Genomic DNA, 19,195 nt, shown 5'->3' with positions numbered 1-19,195 from the left:
CATGATGTAAAAGAATGTCAGGAAGAAGTTGGATACATAAAAGTTAAGCTCGAGTAGGGGAGAAGTAAGAGGCATGATGTAAGAGAATGTCAGGAAGAAGTTGGATACATATAAGTTAAGCTCGAGTAGGGGAGAAGAGAGTGGCATGAGGTAAGAGAATGTCTGTAAGAAGTTGGATACATATAAGTTAAGCTCGAGTAGGAGAGAAGAGAGTGGCATGATGCAAGAGAATGTCAGGAAGAAGTTGGATACATATAAGTTAAGCTCGAGTATTAGAGAAGAGAGTGGCATTATGTAAGAGAATGGCAGGAAGAAATTCGATACATATAAGGTGAGATCAAGGAAGGGAAGATGAATGAAAGGAGTGGCATGTGACAGGGAACCGCTGAATGATGTAATAAATCTGTACGAGACTAGTGTTGCTATTCACGTGACAGGTCTTGGATCAATTATCGATTCTCTGCTAGCTTTGCCCATAAGTTTACCTAATCTCCTTGTGAAACTCTCAGTCGTCGTTCCAGTGTTTACATTACTCCAGCGTTCTTTTTTTCTCGCTCTTCCACTGCTCTTTTTATGGACCAATTCTTGCTTACATCATTCTTGAACCTGAATACATTTAGCTTGTTTGCATTGCTTCGGGTTCTAATCATTTTTGTTTTAGTGTCATATGATTGGTACCTTTATCAATGCCATTTACCCATTCAACAATTTGAATCAGATCACCGACAGTTTACGCCTTTCAGTCAAATGCAAATTATTCTGCTTTAACTTTTCTGTATGGAGATAATTTATGTTGTCAATTGTGAGTGTGTAAGTCCCAAAGAAGAAGAGGAAGAAGAAGAAGAAGAAGAAGAAGAAGAAAAGGAACAACAACAACAACAACAACAACAACACAATTTGACCCTAAAGATTATTTCCTGTGTGATTTCCTTAAATATCAACACCAAACACTATAGAAGAAGGATTTTTTTAGCATTTTGTGTTTGGAAGCTTATGAACTGGCAATGTTGGACTGTGGAACTGGCGAACGGTTTTATAAACTGCAATATTAAGGTTAAACGCAGATTCACACCCACGTATACTTGATCAATTTCCAAACACTATAGTACAAGAGATGTGTGTCTGGGAGCGTACAAACTATAGAAGAAGGATTTTTTATTGCACTTTGTGTTAGGAAGCTTATGAACTTGCAATGTTGGACTGTGGAACTTGCGAACGGTCAAGATGCAATAGATTCACACCCACGAACTTGATCAATTTCCAAACACTATAGTACAAGAGATGTGTGTTTGGGAGCGTACAAACTATAGAAGAAGGATTTTTTGTAGCATTTTGTGTTTGGAAGCTTATGAACTTGCAATGTTGGACTGTGGAATTGGCGAACGGTCAAGATGCAATAGATTCACACCCACGAACTTGATCAATTTCCAAACACTATAGTACAAGAGATGTGTGTTTGGGAGCGTACAAACTATAGAAGAAGGATTTCTTATAGCATTTTGTGTTTGGAAGCTTATGAACTTGCAATGTTGGACTGTGGAACTGGCGAACGGTCAAGATGCAATAGATTCACACCCACGAACTTGATCAATTTCCAAACACTATAGTACAAGAGATGTGTGTTTCGGAGCGTACAAACCACAGAAGAAGGATTTTTTATAGCATTTTGTGTTTGGAAGCTTATGAACTTGCAATGCTGGACTGTGGAACTGGCGAACGGTCAAGATACAATAGATTCACACCCACGTACTTGATCAATTTCCAAACACTATAGTAAGAAAAGTGTGTTTGGGAGCGTACAAACTTGCAATGTTAGACTATGGAACTTGCAAACAGTCTTTCACGCTTCAGTAATTAAGGTTGAAAGCAAACTCACATTCACGACCTCGATCCATTTATCATCGGGACAGCAACTGGAACTCCACCCGCCTGTTTAATGAGTTCGTACCCGCCTTGCTTGTCTAGTCGCAGCGCCTCTACCTGACAACAGTGGCCTCAAGCGCTCAAGTCTCTTCTGGGAGGAAAGCGGCTCACCCAGACCAACGAACATCAACAAAAGGATGATAGGAAACAATTAACATTAAAAAGAATAAAATAGTAAGGAAATAAAAAGAAAAAGGAAAGAAATTACATCGAAAAACAAAAACAGCAGCAATAAAAAGAACAAGAAAAACACGAGATCAAGAAAAGAAAAATATGACAAACATCATCCACATTTCGGCCCTGACTAACATCACCAAAATAATGGGTGGGTCTCTTCTGGGAGGAAAGCGGCTCACCCAGACCAACGAACATCAACAAAAGGATGATAGGAAGCAAAGTAAAGAACACCAAAAAAGAACATCACAAAAGGAAATCAATATCAAGAAAAGAGGGAAAAAGAAAAGAAAAAAAGAAAATGATAAACACAAATAGAAAATAAATTAAAAGAAAAGAAAAAGAAAAAGAAAAACATAAAAAAACAAAATAAAATAAAACAAAATAAATAAAATAAAATAAAATAAACAAATAAATAAATAAATACAGAATTCAGTAAAATTAACTAACTATGGGTGTATGGGGTGGGGCGCTTGGAGGGGATGGGACAAAAGCAATACCTAACGAGTGCACAGGTGGGTGGGTGTAGACTCGTTGTTTGTGTCTATTTTCCTGCTCGGTCACGTTCACAGCGGCAGCAAGAACGGTACTCACTTTTCAGAACACGAAGACATGAACAGACAGACAAGTAGCATAACTCATCGGCACGGGGGAGTGGGAGGAAAGGAAGGCCGGGAAAGACAGGTGACTCAAACTGTAATGGGACTGACGGAAGATAAAGACAGATAGTATGATACTGAGCCACATGAAAACACTAGCTCTTGGTTGAAAGCTGGAAACGAAAAAACGAGTGAAGTTCAAGGAGTAACGACCTAAGAAGCGATACAAAGCGTAGAAGGTCTCAAAAATGTATAGGTATGAATAGGTGACTCAAAATGTATTGGGACTGACGAACGGCACAGATAGTATAACAGTGAGCCACATGAAAACACTCTTGATTGAAAGCTAGACACGAAAAAACGAGGGAAGTTCAAGGAGTAACGATGCTAAGAAGCGATACAATGGGTAGGTCTCAAAAATGTAAAGGTATGTATATGTATAGGCACAGAAAGTATGATACTGAGCCACATGAAAACACTCTTGAATGAAAACTGGAAGCGAAAAAACGAGGGAAGTTCAAGGAGTAACGATGCTAAGAAGCGATACAAAGCGTGTAGGTCTCAAACATGTATAGGTATGAATAGGTGACTCAAAATGTATAGGGATTGACGGAAGATGAAGAAGACACAGATAGTAGGATAGTGAGCCACATGAAAACACTCTTGATTGAAAGCTGGAAACGAAAAAAGGAAGGAAGTTGAAGGAATAACGATGCCCTAAGAAGCATTACAAAGCGCCAAAGATCTACAGAAGAAAAAGATCTATAGGGAGCCCTTCTAACACATCTCTTATTCTCGTATTATTGTCGTACACGAATATATATAATTATAATTCTTTCCCGTGCCCAGGTTATCCCGAAATTGACCCCTCTTTCGGCCACCTCGTTGGATTATTTTAGGAACAGCAAGTAGCGGGCTTTATTTATTATTGTTTCCTTTTTTTGTGCCCTTGAGCTGTCTCCTTTGTTGTAAAAAAAATAAGGAAACACGACGGCGCAAGGATATTTGCACATTTCTCAGGAGCTATTTCATGCCTATGCTCGTATTCTCGTATTATTATAGTTAACCATTTTATTTTTTCCTCGCTGTGCCTAAACTACCACAGGGAAGCATAATAGTGATGACACATATGTGGTTTTCCGAGGAGATAATGCATGACCTAGCTATCGCGAGTTTCATATTTCGTGGTGAGCAAACTCTCCCCGTGTCACGCGTCGCCCGCTACGAGCTTCTTCGAACTGCCGGGAATATTTATGAGCAGTACTAGCGGGTCAATATCCAAGTTCAAATTCAAGGGAGCCGTCCGTTTTGTCATCAAGTCTGTGTTGGCATTATTCAGTAAAGGAAAGTCTTCAAAGGACGTAGTGTTTTGAAGGAGTGATTTCGTCCGTTGAATCAGTTGAATATAATCAATAACGTGGGTGTTTTTAGGCATAAGGAGATGTAACAAGTGTGAGAGAGAGAGAGAGAGAGAGAGAGAGAGAGAGAGATAATTACCTAGAAATAAGGGCAATCTCTCTCTCTCTCTCTCTCTCTCTCTCTCTCTCTCTCTCTCTCTCTTCCTCGCCTCATCACAAGGGATTGACAGAGATACTTCCCATGCATACAAGTTTCAAAGCAGTCCCCAGCCTCCACTTCATTCTGCTCTCCAGACTTGTTCCCGTGCCATTTATCCCACTAATTCTTTCAACAGGTTTGCTCTTTAAGGGGTAGGATGACGAAGCACACAACATTTTCTTGGTTGTGGACTCCACGGCTCACTTAAAGGTCGCTTAACTTTTTGGGAATGATATCGAGTATGCAGCGACATGACTGCTACCAGGGAGCGGGAATAGGCATCTCGGCTGGCCTTAAGGACTTCTCTTTGGTTTGCCTGTAAGAACGAACGACGTCTGTCTTTCTTCTGCATGCAAGAACGAACGACGTCTCCTATTATTTGCATGCAAGAATGAACGACGTCTCGTTATTTTACATTCAACGATATCTGCAAAGCACGGGCGGAGGAACTGCTGGCTAAGCACCGCAGACCTATCCAGCAGTACAAAAATCAACGAATGGTTTCATTTCAGGACAACTACCAAGTAGGTCGGCTACCAACGTGCATAAAATGAAAAAAAGAAAAGAAAGAAAACACATTCAGACTGAATTAAATTCTTTCTCAGTGGCGTTATTATGCAAGAATGGAATAAGCTCCCACTTTTAGTTGTACATTACAAACGATTTATTAATTTAAAAAAACTCGACTGGCATTTTCTCCAAATTAGCAATTCGCGAAGAATGAGATGCAATGTCTTGGTGGCCGTTTGATATCGATTCCTTTAGGTATAAGGAGACAGCAGTAATGGCCGCTTGTACAGTCATTTTGTTTGTTTTGATCGTTACCAATGGCGGCGATCGCCGCTATAGTATTTCCACGTAAAACTGGCCGACGGGTAGTGGCGGCTGCGGGGTAAGCCTAGCCCCGCACATTGCCACACACTCTCAACACTTCTCGATTCCTCTGCAGCCGCCACTACCCCATAGGCCAGTTTCACGTAGAAAACTATAGCGTCGATCGCCGCCATTGGTAACGATCAATACAAACTAAGTGACTGTGAAAGCAGCCCTAAAATTGGATCATTAACGCCTGATATTTCAAACGTATAGTCTTTACCATCAATAATGTGTCTGATTTGTCTGTTTTGACGCGTTTTTCAAGGCGTGGTTTTGTTGATTTTTTAGATCACTTTTTTACGACCGAGTTCATAATGTGTCGACTTCACTTTTTGAAAACCTAAGACTTGTAACTAACTACGTGCTAAAAAAAATAGAAGTAAAAAGCCAAAGAAGCCTCTCCCTCTCTCTCCACCCGAAATTGACCTCTCTTTCGACCACTTCTCTTTACTCTTTTGTATAGGAGCAGTAATTAACGGGCTTTTTTTCATTGTTTTCTTTTTTTTTGCCCTTGAGCTGCTTCCTTTGCTGTAATAAAACAAAAACAAAAAACAACAAAAAAAAAGCCAAATAACAAACAAACAAACAAACAAAAATACGACGTTTGAAGAATCAAGCGGAGGGCTGTGTGGTATAAACATCTATGTAAATCTATGTAAGTCCTCCCTTGAAAATGCCTCAAGAAATTTAAATCAAACTGCATATTCAGACATTTTTTTACGTTGGTCTTGCCTCGTGGACACGTGCATGCATGTCCTCTAGAACATTGTATTATTAACTGCAATACATAATGGAAGCCGCCACATTACCTTCAGCTACGCATAAATTACTAATCTCTTAAGTCTCATTGCTCATTTGGGTTCTACTTAGCGTGAATATTAAGCGAAGAGGCGTACATATAAATACAAACGAGGTAATTAATATGTTAGATCTAAGTCAAGGTTTCTGGGCGTCCTCGGTAGATGGCAGCAGATAATTCGGTGAGCGTAAATACTAAAAGGTAGATGATTATGTCGGGCTAACTGCTAATGGGTAGATAATTTGGTGAGACTAATTATTAAAATACAGATAATTCGGTCAGTCTAATTACTAAAAGGCAGATAATTCGGTGAGTCTAGTTACTAAGAGGTATTGCAGCTAATTCGATGAGGCTATGTAGTGGGCAAGTCCCCGCTCAAACTCAGACTCTTGTTTCTTCGTGTGAGTGTTTTCGTTCGTCCTGTCTCCTGTGCCATTTGAGCCTGTTGTCGTGTCGCGTCCGTGTCTTGTGCGTCCTAAATGCGTCCTAATTGTTTACTTTTCTTGTTACTTGTTTATCTTCGGTTCTCTGTCCACGTCCTCCTATTCTTCACTTATACATATTGTTCCACATATACACCAACACTTTAATGTCACTTACACTATACAACATTCATACACACGCATATACACTCAACCACCTTTTTTATGTGTTTTGTCTGTCTCAATGACCTGTTTGTATTTTTGCGAATAAACAACTCTGATGGATATTGCCTTTCTATATCCGTGAACCAATTAGCGCTTAGAACACTCACTTACAACCAACAGCTATATATTTACTAAAGGGTATCTGATTCGATGAGGCTATTTACTAAAAGGTAGATAATTAGGTCAGGCTGAGTAATGAAGGAGATACGATATGTTTTTCTTTTGTTTCTACGGCAAAGGAAACAGGTCAAGGGGATTAATCAAAGACGAAAACAAAATAGTCTGGTAATATCCTCCTCTGCAAAGTAAACAGGATGAGTGGCCAGAAGAGTTGTCAATAATCGAGTGGAAAAGATGTCTTGATACTCCCGCCCCGAGTCTGGTCTGGTCTGAGTCGGCTGGTCGGATTTTACAACTGACGGTGTGGACAGAGTGGAGTCTAAGGTTCTTCGTCTCATCAGCTCTCCTCCTCTTACTGATAGTCTTCTACCTCTTAAATTTCGTCGCGATGTTGCCTCTCTTTTGATCTAATATCGATATTTTCACGCTAACTTCTCTTCTGAACTTGCTAACTGCATGCCTCCCCTCCTCCCGCTGCCTCGCCTCACACGACTTTCTAATCAATCTCATCCCTATACTGTCCAAACCCCTTATGCAAGAGTTAACCAGCATCTTCACTCTTTCATCCCTCACGCTGGTAAACTCTGGAACAATCTTCCTTCATCTGTATTTCCTCCTGCCTACGACTTGAACTCTTTCAAGATGAGGATATCAGGACACCTCTCCTCCCGAAATTGAGCTCTCTTTTTGGCCATTCCTATGTACTCTATTCGGGAGCAGTAAGTAGCGTTTCTGTAAGAAAAAAAAAACATACATCTCCACCATCACCTTCCTTTTCCCTTACACGGTGTCCCCTTTCTGCTGACCTTTTCCTTATAGCTGCCAAGTCTACCAACTGCTGAGACTCGACCTTAGTACTGTGCCCCTTTCCAAATTTTCGTCGCTCTTTCGTCCAAAATCTATTATGTATTCCGGGTTAAGTAGTATAGACGGGAAGATGTTTTATTTATAGTAACAAGAAAAAGACGCAATGTAATGGAATTTGTACCTTAGTTACAAAGTTATCAAATATTTGTCACCAATGCATTCAAACTGTCACGCACTTTGTTCCTGTTCTGGAGAGAGAGAGAGAGAGAGAGAGAGAGATGTGCACTCTCTCTCTCTCTCTCTCTCTCTCTCTCTCTCTCAACCCCTCACACACACACACTCTCTCTCTCTTATACATATTATATAACTAAGGGAAGAATAGCCAATACTTTGATCGTAAGCCTCGGAATTAACATTGCGCTTTGACCCATATAATGTATCTGAGAATTTTCCATTAAACTATATCAGTACACATTGCATATACCCACACAGATGATATGATAATACTAATGATCGCTAAATTATTTTGTTATTATTGTGTGCTAATGAATATAAGTTTCCCGGGTTTGTCGATATATTGTTTCACTTAGAAGGAAACTGAATTATTTTGGGAAACTCTGAAAAAAACGAAAAATGACAGCAAGTAGATTCTCTTTTAGCGGCTCATAGACAGTGGAATGAGGAAGAGGATGTGTTTACTTCCGACGAGGACTGCCAACACTAACGCAGCAGCGGGTAGTCATTGCTGTAAAAACGGGAAGCCATCACCCCACGTCAGGGATATGTGTTGATGTTTAGGCTATAAAGAAGGCGGCGTAGGGAATGGGGTGATGTTTTTTTGTTTTACCGCGGCAGAGAGAGAGAGAGAGAGAGAGAGAGAGAGAGAGGTGAGATTTTTTATTCAACGTGTCCCGTGAGTGATATGCGAGGTATGAATCTATAAGAGCCATCTACTCTACGCGGTGATGTCGACGGAAACAGTTCCAGGTACGGTTAATAAATGATGTTCGATGGTCCTATTGATCCTTGAAGGTACGACGAACGGCGAGTGTGTGTGTGTATGTTGTGTGTGAGTGTGTAATTCACCACGGCCTGATCACGAGTTGAAGTCGCTTTCGCCAGCAGGTATCCTCCCGACACGAGCAGTGCATGATCATTATCGTCGATCTCTGGGTACTGCCAGGACCTCACACACCACACACCCCATCCCCCTTGCTCAGTGGGGGACAGTAACCACTCCAAGTCAACGGAAGGAACCCGGCCTGAGCGGGGCTCGAACCGCCGCCTGTTTGGCCGTGAAGCCTTGCGGCGCGGCGCTCTAGCCGGTTGAGCTATCCTGTACATCCGTATGGTGAAATATGCTCTGGTCGTGAATAAGACGCCTATGGATAAATAATTATGCAACATATTAACTGATAAATAGATAATCAAGTACATGTTATTCAGTGCCAGTGAGCGAGGACACACACACACACACACACACACACACACGTATAGGAAGTACCAAGGGAACATTGCTTCGACCCTTAACTGTGATATTACTTACACTACGAACAATTTTTAAGAAATTTCGTCACTTTTACTTATTTTAGATTATTATTTATATATTTACTTATTTATTTATTAACTTTCTTTTTGCTCCGGAGAATTGAAAAGTCATATGGTTGGTATTATGATACACTTTCGCTTCTCACATCATGTATCTATAAAGGTCAACGAGGGGGTCAATCGGGTTCTAATGAATGTTTCTTTAGGTTCACGGTACAGAGGAAGGGTCAAACCACCACCAGGGTCATAAAACTACCCCTGGAAATGCCCACAACTCCTACGAAAGTCTTGTCAAATAATGTGAACCTGGGCGACGAAATGTTTAGTAATACAGCCCTATTCAGTATTACAAGACACTTCCGCTTCTCACATCATCTCTTTCTAACGGTCAAAGAGGGGTCAGTCGGGTTCTCATGTGTGTTTCTTCAGGTTCAAGGTACAGAGGAAGTGTCAAACTACCACCAGGGTCATAAAACTACTACTGGTAATGCCCACAACTCCTGCGAAACCCTAGGTGTTCTTGGGTGACGAAATGTCTTCCCCCATAATCTCCTTGTCAAATGGTGGTGGTTAATTTTGTCAGGTTAAGCCACAGTGCCAAGGTAAGGGGGCCAGGACGTTGCTCTTGATGCCCGATAACTCAGACGAGGATCAATATAACTACTAGAGGTGACAGATTCCAGATGGCGCAAACATGTACCTATTCATTACCTCCGTTGCTAACACCTTCCGTGCCGTATATAGGGTTAATGACCCCTCTGTTTACCATAGATACGTGTGATATCGCGACGGGACATTGCTTTTTATTATCTCACGCCAAAATCATTATAGAATGCTCAGATGTGATATCGCGACGGAACATTGCCTTATTAAGTTATTAGTCTTGTTATCTCACGCCAAAATCATTATAGAATACTCAGGTGTGATATCGCGACAGAACATTGCCTTATTAAGTTATTAGTTTTGTTATCTCACGCCAAAATCATTATAGAATGCTCAGATGTGATATCGTGACGGAACATTGCCTTATTAAGTTATTAGTCGTTATCTCAAACCAAAATCATTATAGAATACTCAGATGTGATATCGTGACGGAACATTGCCTTTTTAAGTTATTAGTCTTGTTATCTCAAACCAAAGTCATTATAGAATACTCAGGTGTGATATCGTGACGGAACATTGCCTTTTTAAGTTATTAGTTTTGTTATTTCACGCCAAAATCATTATAGAATACTTATATGTGATATCGTGACGGAACATTGCCTTATTAAGTTATTAGTCGTTATCTCAAACCAAAATCATTATAGAATACTCAGGTGTGATATCGTGACGGAACATTGCCTTATTAAGTTATTAGTCGTTATCTCAAACCAAAATCATTATAGAATACTCAGATGTGATATCGTGACGGAACATTGCCTTATTAAGTTATTAGTCTTGTTATCTCAAACCAAAATCATTATAGAATACTCAGGTGTGATATCGTGACGGAACATTGCCTTATTAAGTTATTAGTTGTTATCTCAAACCAAAATCATTATAGAATACTCAGGTGTGATATCGCGACAGAACATTGCCTTATTAAGTTATTAGTTGTTATCTCAAACCAAAATCATTATAGAATACTCAGGTGTGATATCGTGACGGAACATTGCCTTATTAAGTTATTAGTCGTTATCTCAAACCAAAATCATTATAGAATACTCAGGTGTGATATCGTGACGGAACATTGCCTTATTAAGTTATTAGTCTTGTTATTTCACGCCAAAATCATTATAGAATACTCAGGTGTGATATCGTGACGGAACATTGCCTTATTAAGTTATTAGTCTTGTTATTTCACGCCAAAATCATTATAGAATACTCAGGTGTGATATCGCGACGGAACATTGCCTTATTAAGTTATTAGTTTTGTTATTTCACGCCAAAATCATTATAGAATACTCAGGTGTGATATCGCGACGGAACATTGCCTTATTAAGTTATTAGTTTTGTTATTTCACGCCAAAATCATTATAGAATACTCAGGTGTGATATCGTGACGGAACATTGCCTTATTAAGTTATTAGTTTTGTTATTTCTCGCCAAAATCATTATAGAATACTCAGGTGTGATATCGCGACAGAACATTGCCTTATTAAGTTATTAGTCTTGTTATCTCTCGCCAAAATCATTACAGAATACTCAGGTGTGATATCGCGACGGAACATTGCCTTATTAAGTTATTAGTCTTGTTATCTCAAACCAAAATCATTATAGAATACTCAGATGTGATATCGTGACGGAACATTGCCTTATTAAGTTATTAGTATTGTTATCTCAAACCAAAATCATTATAGAATACTCAGGTGTGATATCGTGACGGAACATTGCCTTATTAAGTTATTAGTCGTTATCTCAAACCAAAATCATTATAGAATACTCAGATGTGATATCGTGACGGAACATTGCCTTATTAAGTTTTTAGTCTTATTATCTCACGCCACAATCATTACAGACTACTCAGGTGACAATGTCCTACGCCGGTGTTATCGAAAAAGGTGGCGTAACAGGAGGTATGGAACGGGAGGAGCCATTATATAGTTGCCTCGCGTGCCACGGTGCAAGTTCATGAATAAGTTGGTATCGTTATGTAACAGAACTGAAGCTATGTGACCAAATTTGTGGCTGTCTCTTCTGTGCTGTGTTATGGTGTGTGTGTGTGTGTGTCTGTGTGTGTGTGTGTGTGTGTGTGTGTTCTATTATAGGGTTGTATAGGCGCATTATTGAACTAACGGTGTACAATCACAGTTTTTTTTTGTTATGTGTTGGTAAAGACAGATTAAGACATCGATATAATGAGAGAGAGAAGAAAAGATGAAGAGAAAGGAAAAGAAAGGAAAGGAGAGGAAAGGAAAGGAGAGGAGAGGAGAAGAGAGGAGAGGAGAGTAGAAGAGGAAAGAAGAGAGGAGAGGAGAAGAGAAGAGAAGAGAAGAGAAGAGAAGATAAGAGAGGAGAAGAGAAGAAGAGAAAACAAAAGAAAGGAAGAGGAAAGAAAAGAAAAGAAAAGAAAAGAGAAGAGAAGAGAGAGAGAGAGAGAGAGAGAGAGAGAGAGAGAGAGAGAGAGAGAGAGAGAGAGAGAGAGAGAGAGAGAGAGAGAGAGAGAGAGAGAGAGAGAGAGAGAGAGAGAGAGAGAGAGAGAGAGAGAGAGAGAGAGAGAGAGAGAGAGAGAGAGAGAGAGAGAGAGAGAGAGAGAGAGAGAGAGAGCGTGCGTGCGTGTGTGTGTATTATATAAAATAACGCTGATTGATAGCCGAACATTCTCGGTAATTTGTATTTTTTAAGTCTTCTTAATTAAAGGAAAAATAAATCAGAATACACAGCAAGAACATCTAAATCCCTGGCTTAGAGGATTATGAATTTCAATCTGAGGACTTATTCGCACTAAATGAAACAGCGAATATTTTATGAATGAGTATCGCCCGTCGTATTGACCAGTTTTTACAAGACTATAGTTATCGGAAAGGGGCGATATCCTTTAAAATTAGACTTATGCTTGCAACCTATCCATGCATCAAGGGGGAAACTTTACAACAGGAGAGAAATATCGTGGCTTTATCACACCAAAGTAATGAATCTGTGCTCTTTTTTTATTTTTATTTTTTATTTTTTCTACGTGTACGCCTATAGCGCCGGTAGGCTTTCTTGAGGAATGTTAGTCGGCCCCAGCCCGTCATGGCGCAGGCAAGTATTTACAGTGGCGCCGTCTTCTCTACAAAAGAATATTGTAAAAAATAGAAAAAAAAGACATGATTGCGTTACGTGTTCTTATATAACCTTAATGAAAATTAGGAATGCTTATGTAACATCGAGATCAGTGACTCTAACGCGGGGCACCGGACGTGAGGTTATAAATATACCTGGACGTGTGTGCATGATTGAGTGTCCTAAGGGTGCTGAAGGTTATACGAGGAGCCATTGTGTCCTCTATCACCATTTCCTCGTGTGTAACCGTGACAACAATACCAACAAATAGCGGACCACATAACTAATGTGCCCCTGACCAGAAACCGCTCATGGTACCGACTCGGAGAAGAGTTTCAATATCATCTACAAGACTAAAACCTATTTCCTTTACAAAACTCTGCAACACTCGCGGTCTTCCCAATCAAGTACTCTCTGTGGAATACTGTGCCTTTTCCCCTGAAGCCTCACGTTTTGCTCCTGACAGAGACACACGCTCCTGAGGTTACTACAGCAATCTCAAATTATGATCCCTCTTACATTCTCTATCCTGGGTTTCAAGGGCGTATTACAAATCGAATCGGAGAAGTTTTGGGTCCCTACAAAGGTCGGGTTAGGGGCCGTAATACAAGTCCAATCCGATAAATTTTGAGTCCATACAGAGTTCGGGATGAATAACTCTGTAGGGATCCGAAACATCTCGGATCCTACTTGTAATACGGCCCCTAAACCGATCAATGATGGGACCCGAAACTTCTCGGATTCGCCTTGTAATACGGCCCTCAGTCATAAACTGGCAGTTACGTTCTTGACCGCAATGGCTTCACCTGTTCGATGATGACGAAGCCATTTCTGACGATGGTGCTGGTATTGCCTTCTACATGATATCAATACCAAACTATCATTATTGATGAGACAAAAGGTATCATCAGAATGGATGCCACAGCTGGTGTTTTTTCTTTCTATGAGCAGCCCATTGTGCCGGTGGGAAGGTTCCTCGAAGGGGTGTGGTGGTCGGCCCCGGCACGGTGGTGGCGTGGGCGAAGTTTACTTGTGCCATGATTTATGAGCTGTTAACATGACTCGTGCTTGGCCGGGCAGACGCTAATAGCCTTCTGCTCTTGACTTTTAGGTAGAGTGACGGGCAACAACGCCAGAGAATTGGTTCGATTACCGTGATGGGTATTAAATAACAACAACAGCTACAACAACAACAACAACAACAACAACAACAACAACAACAACAACAAATAACGGCAGCAACAACAATACTACTACTACAACAAAAACTACTACTACTATTTTTTTTTTTTTTTTTTTTACGTGTACGCCTATAGCGCCGGTAGGCTCTCTTGAGGGGCCTGGATGGTAGTCGGCCCCAGCCCGTCATGGCGCAGGCAAGTGTTTATAGTGGCGCCATCTTCTCATGGCTCATGCTGCCCCCCGGAACTCCTTGATTCACTTGGACGGTTTCCTCTAGTCCGGGTTGATGGGTGGTCTTCAGGACAGCATGTGGGTAGTTTTAAGCCACTCGGCGGTGACTGAAAAATCCGAGGTGGTAGCGTGGGGATTCGAACCCGCGTCGTCCATCACGCGGTGAATGTGGGCCTAGCACGCTACCACTCAGCCACCGCCTACCCAAATGCTTGGTGCATACTACTACTACTACTACTACTACTACTACTACTACTACTACTACTACTACTACTACTACTACTACTACTACTACAAATAATAATAATAACAATACTGATACATTTTAGACAGGTTAAAGAAGGAGAATAGTATAATAATGTGAGTGTATCCCTGACTATAAAACACAAAATGGTTTCGCATACTGAGGAAGCTCCATAAGGGTCGGGGAATGGGGAGTTGGGATGGACGGTAACACTGGAGAAGGTAACTTGAAGAAAAACATATCCCTTATCATTATCAAACTTACACTCTCATCTTGCACCATTTCCCCCTTCTTCCCTCCCTTACCAGCTCGTGTGTTCGGTCTACTCACTGTATCTGCGGGTTGTTTGGGTCGCGGGAACCGATGAGGACCGTGAACCCACTCTGCGCGATCTTCCCTGCTATTGCCCGCCCATAATCGCCGCTGCCAAGGACGCCCACGATCTCCTGGCTGCTCTCGTCTCCCTTCGTGTCCATTCCGCTCCTCTCAAATGCGGTGTTGAAGGCTGACGCGTCTCTCTTGTTGTAGGGGTGGACTGCCATGACCTCGATCAGGGTGTCAGGATCCAGTGACCCGTCTTTCATAATGAGGACGGGCTGGGTCTGGCTCCCGGCGTTGTTCGTGCTCACGCGCCTCGGCGGTTTGTTCGTCTTCGTGTTATGGAATTTCCTTTTTATACCGGTATTCTGCATACTATTCCGGGTAGCCTCGCCCTGCTCCGTTAGTGCGTCGCAGAGGCTTGCTCCCGGGGGCTGTAAACCAAGAGAAACCTTGCATTAGTAACGAGCATAAGCTAAAAAGCAATACGGTATTAACTTTTTTTTTTTTACGGCAATGGAGACAGCTCAAGGCCAAAACCAAAAACAACAAAAAAATAAATCCCACTAGAAGCTTCTCCCAACAAAGGTCACAAGAACGAGAGGCCGAAAGAGATGTCAATTTCGAGTAGGAAGGTGTCTTGATACTCTTTTTTTTTTATTTTTTTTTTCAGCAAAGGAGGCAGTTCCAGGGCATAAAAAAAGAAAACAATAATGAAAAAAAGCCCGCTACTGTAGGATTATTGTCGGCATTATAAGACACTTTCGCCTCTCATATCAGCTACTTTTAAGGGTCAAAGAAGGCGTCATTCGGGTTCTAATGAGTGTTTCTTTAGGTCCGCAGTACAGAAGAAGAGTCAAACTACTACCAGGGTCATAAAACTACTCCTGGAAATGCCCACAACTCCTACGAAAGCCTTGTCAAATATGTGTTCTTGGGTGGGTTCTAATGAGTGTTTCTTTAGGTCCGCAGTACAGAAGAAGAGTCAAACTACTACCAGGGTCATAAAACTACTCCTGGAAATGCCTACAACTCCTACGAAAGCCTTGTCAAATATGTGTTCTTGGGCAGGTTCTAATGAGTGTTTCTTTAGGTCCGCAGTACAGAAGAAGAGTCAAACTACCACCAGGGTCATAAAACTACTCCTGGAAATGCCTACAACTCCTACGAAAGCCTTGTCAAATATGTGTTCTTGGGTGGGTTCTAATGAGTGTTTCTTTAGGTCCATAGCACAGAAGAAGAGTCAAACTATCACCAGGGTCATAAAACTACTCCTGGAAATGCCTACAACTCCTACGAAAGCCTTGTCAAATATGTGTTCTTGGGCAGGTTCTAATGAGTGTTTCTTTAGGTCCGCAGTACAGAAGAAGAGTCAAACTACTACCATGGTCATAAAACTACTCCTGGAAATGCCCACAACTCCTACGAAAGCCTTGTCAAATATGTGTTCTTGGGTGGGTTCTAATGAGTGTTTCTTTAGGTCCGCAGTACAGAAGGAGAGTCAAACTACTACCAGGGTCATAAAACTACTCCTGAAAATGCCCACAACTCCTACGAAAGCCTTGTCAAATATGTGTTCTTGGGTGGGTTCTAATGAGTGTTTCTTTAGGTCCACAGCACAGAAGAAGAGTCAAACTATCACCAGGGTCATAAAACTACTCCTGGAAATGCCTACAACTCCTACGAAAGCCTTGTCAAATATGTGTTCTTGGGGGGGTTCTAATGAGTATTTCTTTAGGTCCGCAGTACAGAAGAGGAGTCAAACTACCACCAGGGTCATAAAACTACTCCTGGAAGTGCCTACAACTCCTACGAAAACCTTGTCAAATATGTGTTCTTGGGAAGCGAAATGTCTTGTAATACGACACTGTGCATGCGATTAGAGAGATGGAAGTGAGTCAGCAATTATCGAGGCTGAGTGTCCCGAGGTGTTAGCTATGAATGGCTGGTGTGTGTAGACGTTAATGAAGTTCCAAACACTGTGTACTGAATGATGTGTGTGTGTGTGTGTGTGTGTGTGTGTGTGTGTGTGTGTGTGTGTGTCAGCGTTTGCGCGCACACACACACACACACACACACACACACACAGAAAAAGACCAATAATCAAATAAACACACACACACACATGAAACTTCCGCCAACCCTCCCACACCACAAATGACTCTGTTTCCCCCACCAGCTCCCCCCCCCCCCCTCTCCCCCTCACACACCAGTCACATTCATCTCTCAATCATTTTGGTGATGGTGCCCTAGACATGTTCTCAACAGTCCTTGCTTCTGATCGGTTTCCCCGTGGTTAGGTAATCTGAGAGGCTTTCTACATCCAAAGGCCTTGCTGTACCAGCGTTGCCGGATTATCGTATTCACCACATTGTATTTATCATTTTTAAGCCTCATTCTCTCGTACCTGCGCAAATAACGATAGAAAATTAAGGTTAGCGTTAAAGCTGTTATTTATTGATGCTCTTTTTTTTTTCTTTTTGCCTTAGTTATCGGTCCAAAACTACGAAATTCAATGCGATGAGTACGATAATTTGGCAACGCTGCCCTGTACGGTCTCTGGATCCCATTATAAGCGGCTCCACTCACACAGCATACTAGTGAGTGAGTTCCAAGACCATTTCCATTACCAACAACTCTCCTACATTTGCCATATTTGCGCTTTTATGGTTAGGTAATCTGAGAGGCTTTCTACATCTGAAGGCCTTGTCTCCCTGTACGGATCCCATTATAACCGGCTCCACTCACACAGCATACTAATGAGTGAATTCCAAGATCATTTCCATTACCAACACCTCTCCTACATTTGCCACATATGCTTTCGTTTGTCGCGATTTTCATTCTGAGTATTCTTCTGAAGTTGCCGACGATATTCATCCTAAGTATTCTTCTGAAGTTGCCGAACGTACATGTCTCCACGTTTCCGCCCTCCCGCTACACAAGACAAGCTCATTTCTACATTCTGTTTAACTCCTTCCATTATCATCAGTATTTCATTCCTGTTCCTGGTAAACTTCAGAATAATCCTCCTTCGTCCGTATTAATCTTCTTATTCCTCTTTCCAAAAACTAAAATCTATTAACGACACCACTGGACTCAAACTGACTTTATTCTTGACATCTCATTATTATCTACATAGGAACAATACTTTTTAGCAGGTCTTTTCATATTTTTTGGACCTTGTTTTGTTTTCTTTGTCGTATCAAATACACACACACACACATTTTTTTTTTTTTAACGTGAACGCCTATAGCGCCGGTAGGCTCTCTTGAGGGGCCTGGATGGTAGTCGGCCCCAACCCGTCATGGCGCAGGCAAGTGTTTATAGTGGCGCCATCTTCTCTTGGCTCATGGTGCCCCCCGGAACTCCTTCTTGATTCACTTGGACGGTTTCCTCTAGAGTCCGGGTTGATGGGTGATCTTCAGGACAGCATGTGGGTAGTTTTAAGCCACTCGGCGGTGACTGAAAAATCCGAGGTGGTAGCGTGGGGATTCGAACCCGCGTCGTCCATCACGCGGTGAATGTTGGCCCAGCACGCTACCACTCAGCCACCGCCTACTCCGACATACATACACACACGGTGACTTCTAAATGTCAGTGAACTCACGAAAACAACATATACATAGATTATCTGCATGTTCTCCTTAATTTTTGTCACTCTACTTCATTCACAATTTTCGGTTGTGTGCGTAGTAAGTGTATGGCTGAAAAATTCTACCGCCGACTCTTCTTTAAATTTAACTACAATGATATACGTTACTCCATATTAATCTATTTATTTTTATCTATCCATTTATCTATCTATATATCTATCTATCTACCTATCTATCTATCCATCTATCTATCTATCTATCTATGTGTGTGTGTGTGTGTGTGTGTGTGTGTGTGTGTGTGTGTGTGTGTGTGTGTGTGTGTGTGTGTGTGTGTGTGTGTGTGTGTGTGTGTGTGTGTGTGTGTGTGTGTGTGTGTACAAAGTTACAATGTCTTCAAGTAAGTTCTAGTGTTATTCATACTTTTACATGATATATTCTCGGAGCGACTCTCTTGATCGTCTACTCACCGCGCGGTTCAAGAGGGCAGAGACACTTTCCGCCGCTACCACCTTCCTGGCCGCTCCTCCCGCACTGGCTGGAGCCTGGCGTTAACTGTGTGAATGGTCGCTCTGGAGCGTGAGCGGTCACGGCCACGTGACAGATCGAAATGTTTCCGCGCGCACGTCACTGGTTCCCTTGGCACTTAGCAACAAGTGTGCGTTCAGTACTAAGCGTGTAGTTTCTACCTGCATATGACCCTTTCAGTTGGCCTCGAAAGAAACGTAAGGTGAAGGGAAATCTTCTTAATATTATTTCTTTAATGGTGCCGATTCCTACCTTAGGGATTTTAAAAGTTTTCTCTTGCAGGTAAATGTGAAACTTAATTGATGAAT

The 19,195-nt window shown here is 41.6% G+C and overlaps 1 protein-coding gene across 1 annotated transcript in view; it reads right to left on the bottom strand.

Moving 5' to 3' along the window:
* The window catches only part of LOC127005907 (metalloreductase STEAP4-like), a 34,749-nt gene extending 15,866 nt beyond the window's left edge, over positions 1 to 18,883 (bottom strand). Inside the window, exons 1-2 of the mRNA XM_050875286.1 lie at positions 18,830 to 18,883; positions 14,782 to 15,203 (exon numbers count right to left, since the gene is read on the bottom strand). Coding sequence (XP_050731243.1) covers positions 14,782 to 15,143 — 362 coding nt within the window. The 5' untranslated portion in view covers positions 15,144 to 15,203; positions 18,830 to 18,883. The remainder of the gene's footprint in view (positions 1 to 14,781; positions 15,204 to 18,829) is intronic.
* Between the last annotated feature and the right edge of the window lie 312 nt (positions 18,884 to 19,195).

The sequence above is a fragment of the Eriocheir sinensis genome, chromosome 31 (genome assembly GCF_024679095.1).
Source record: "Eriocheir sinensis breed Jianghai 21 chromosome 31, ASM2467909v1, whole genome shotgun sequence".
In the NCBI taxonomy this organism is placed as follows: domain Eukaryota; kingdom Metazoa; phylum Arthropoda; class Malacostraca; order Decapoda; family Varunidae; genus Eriocheir; species Eriocheir sinensis.
Note: the sequence above shows the minus strand (reverse complement) of the source record. Positions and strands in the feature narration are given on the sequence as shown.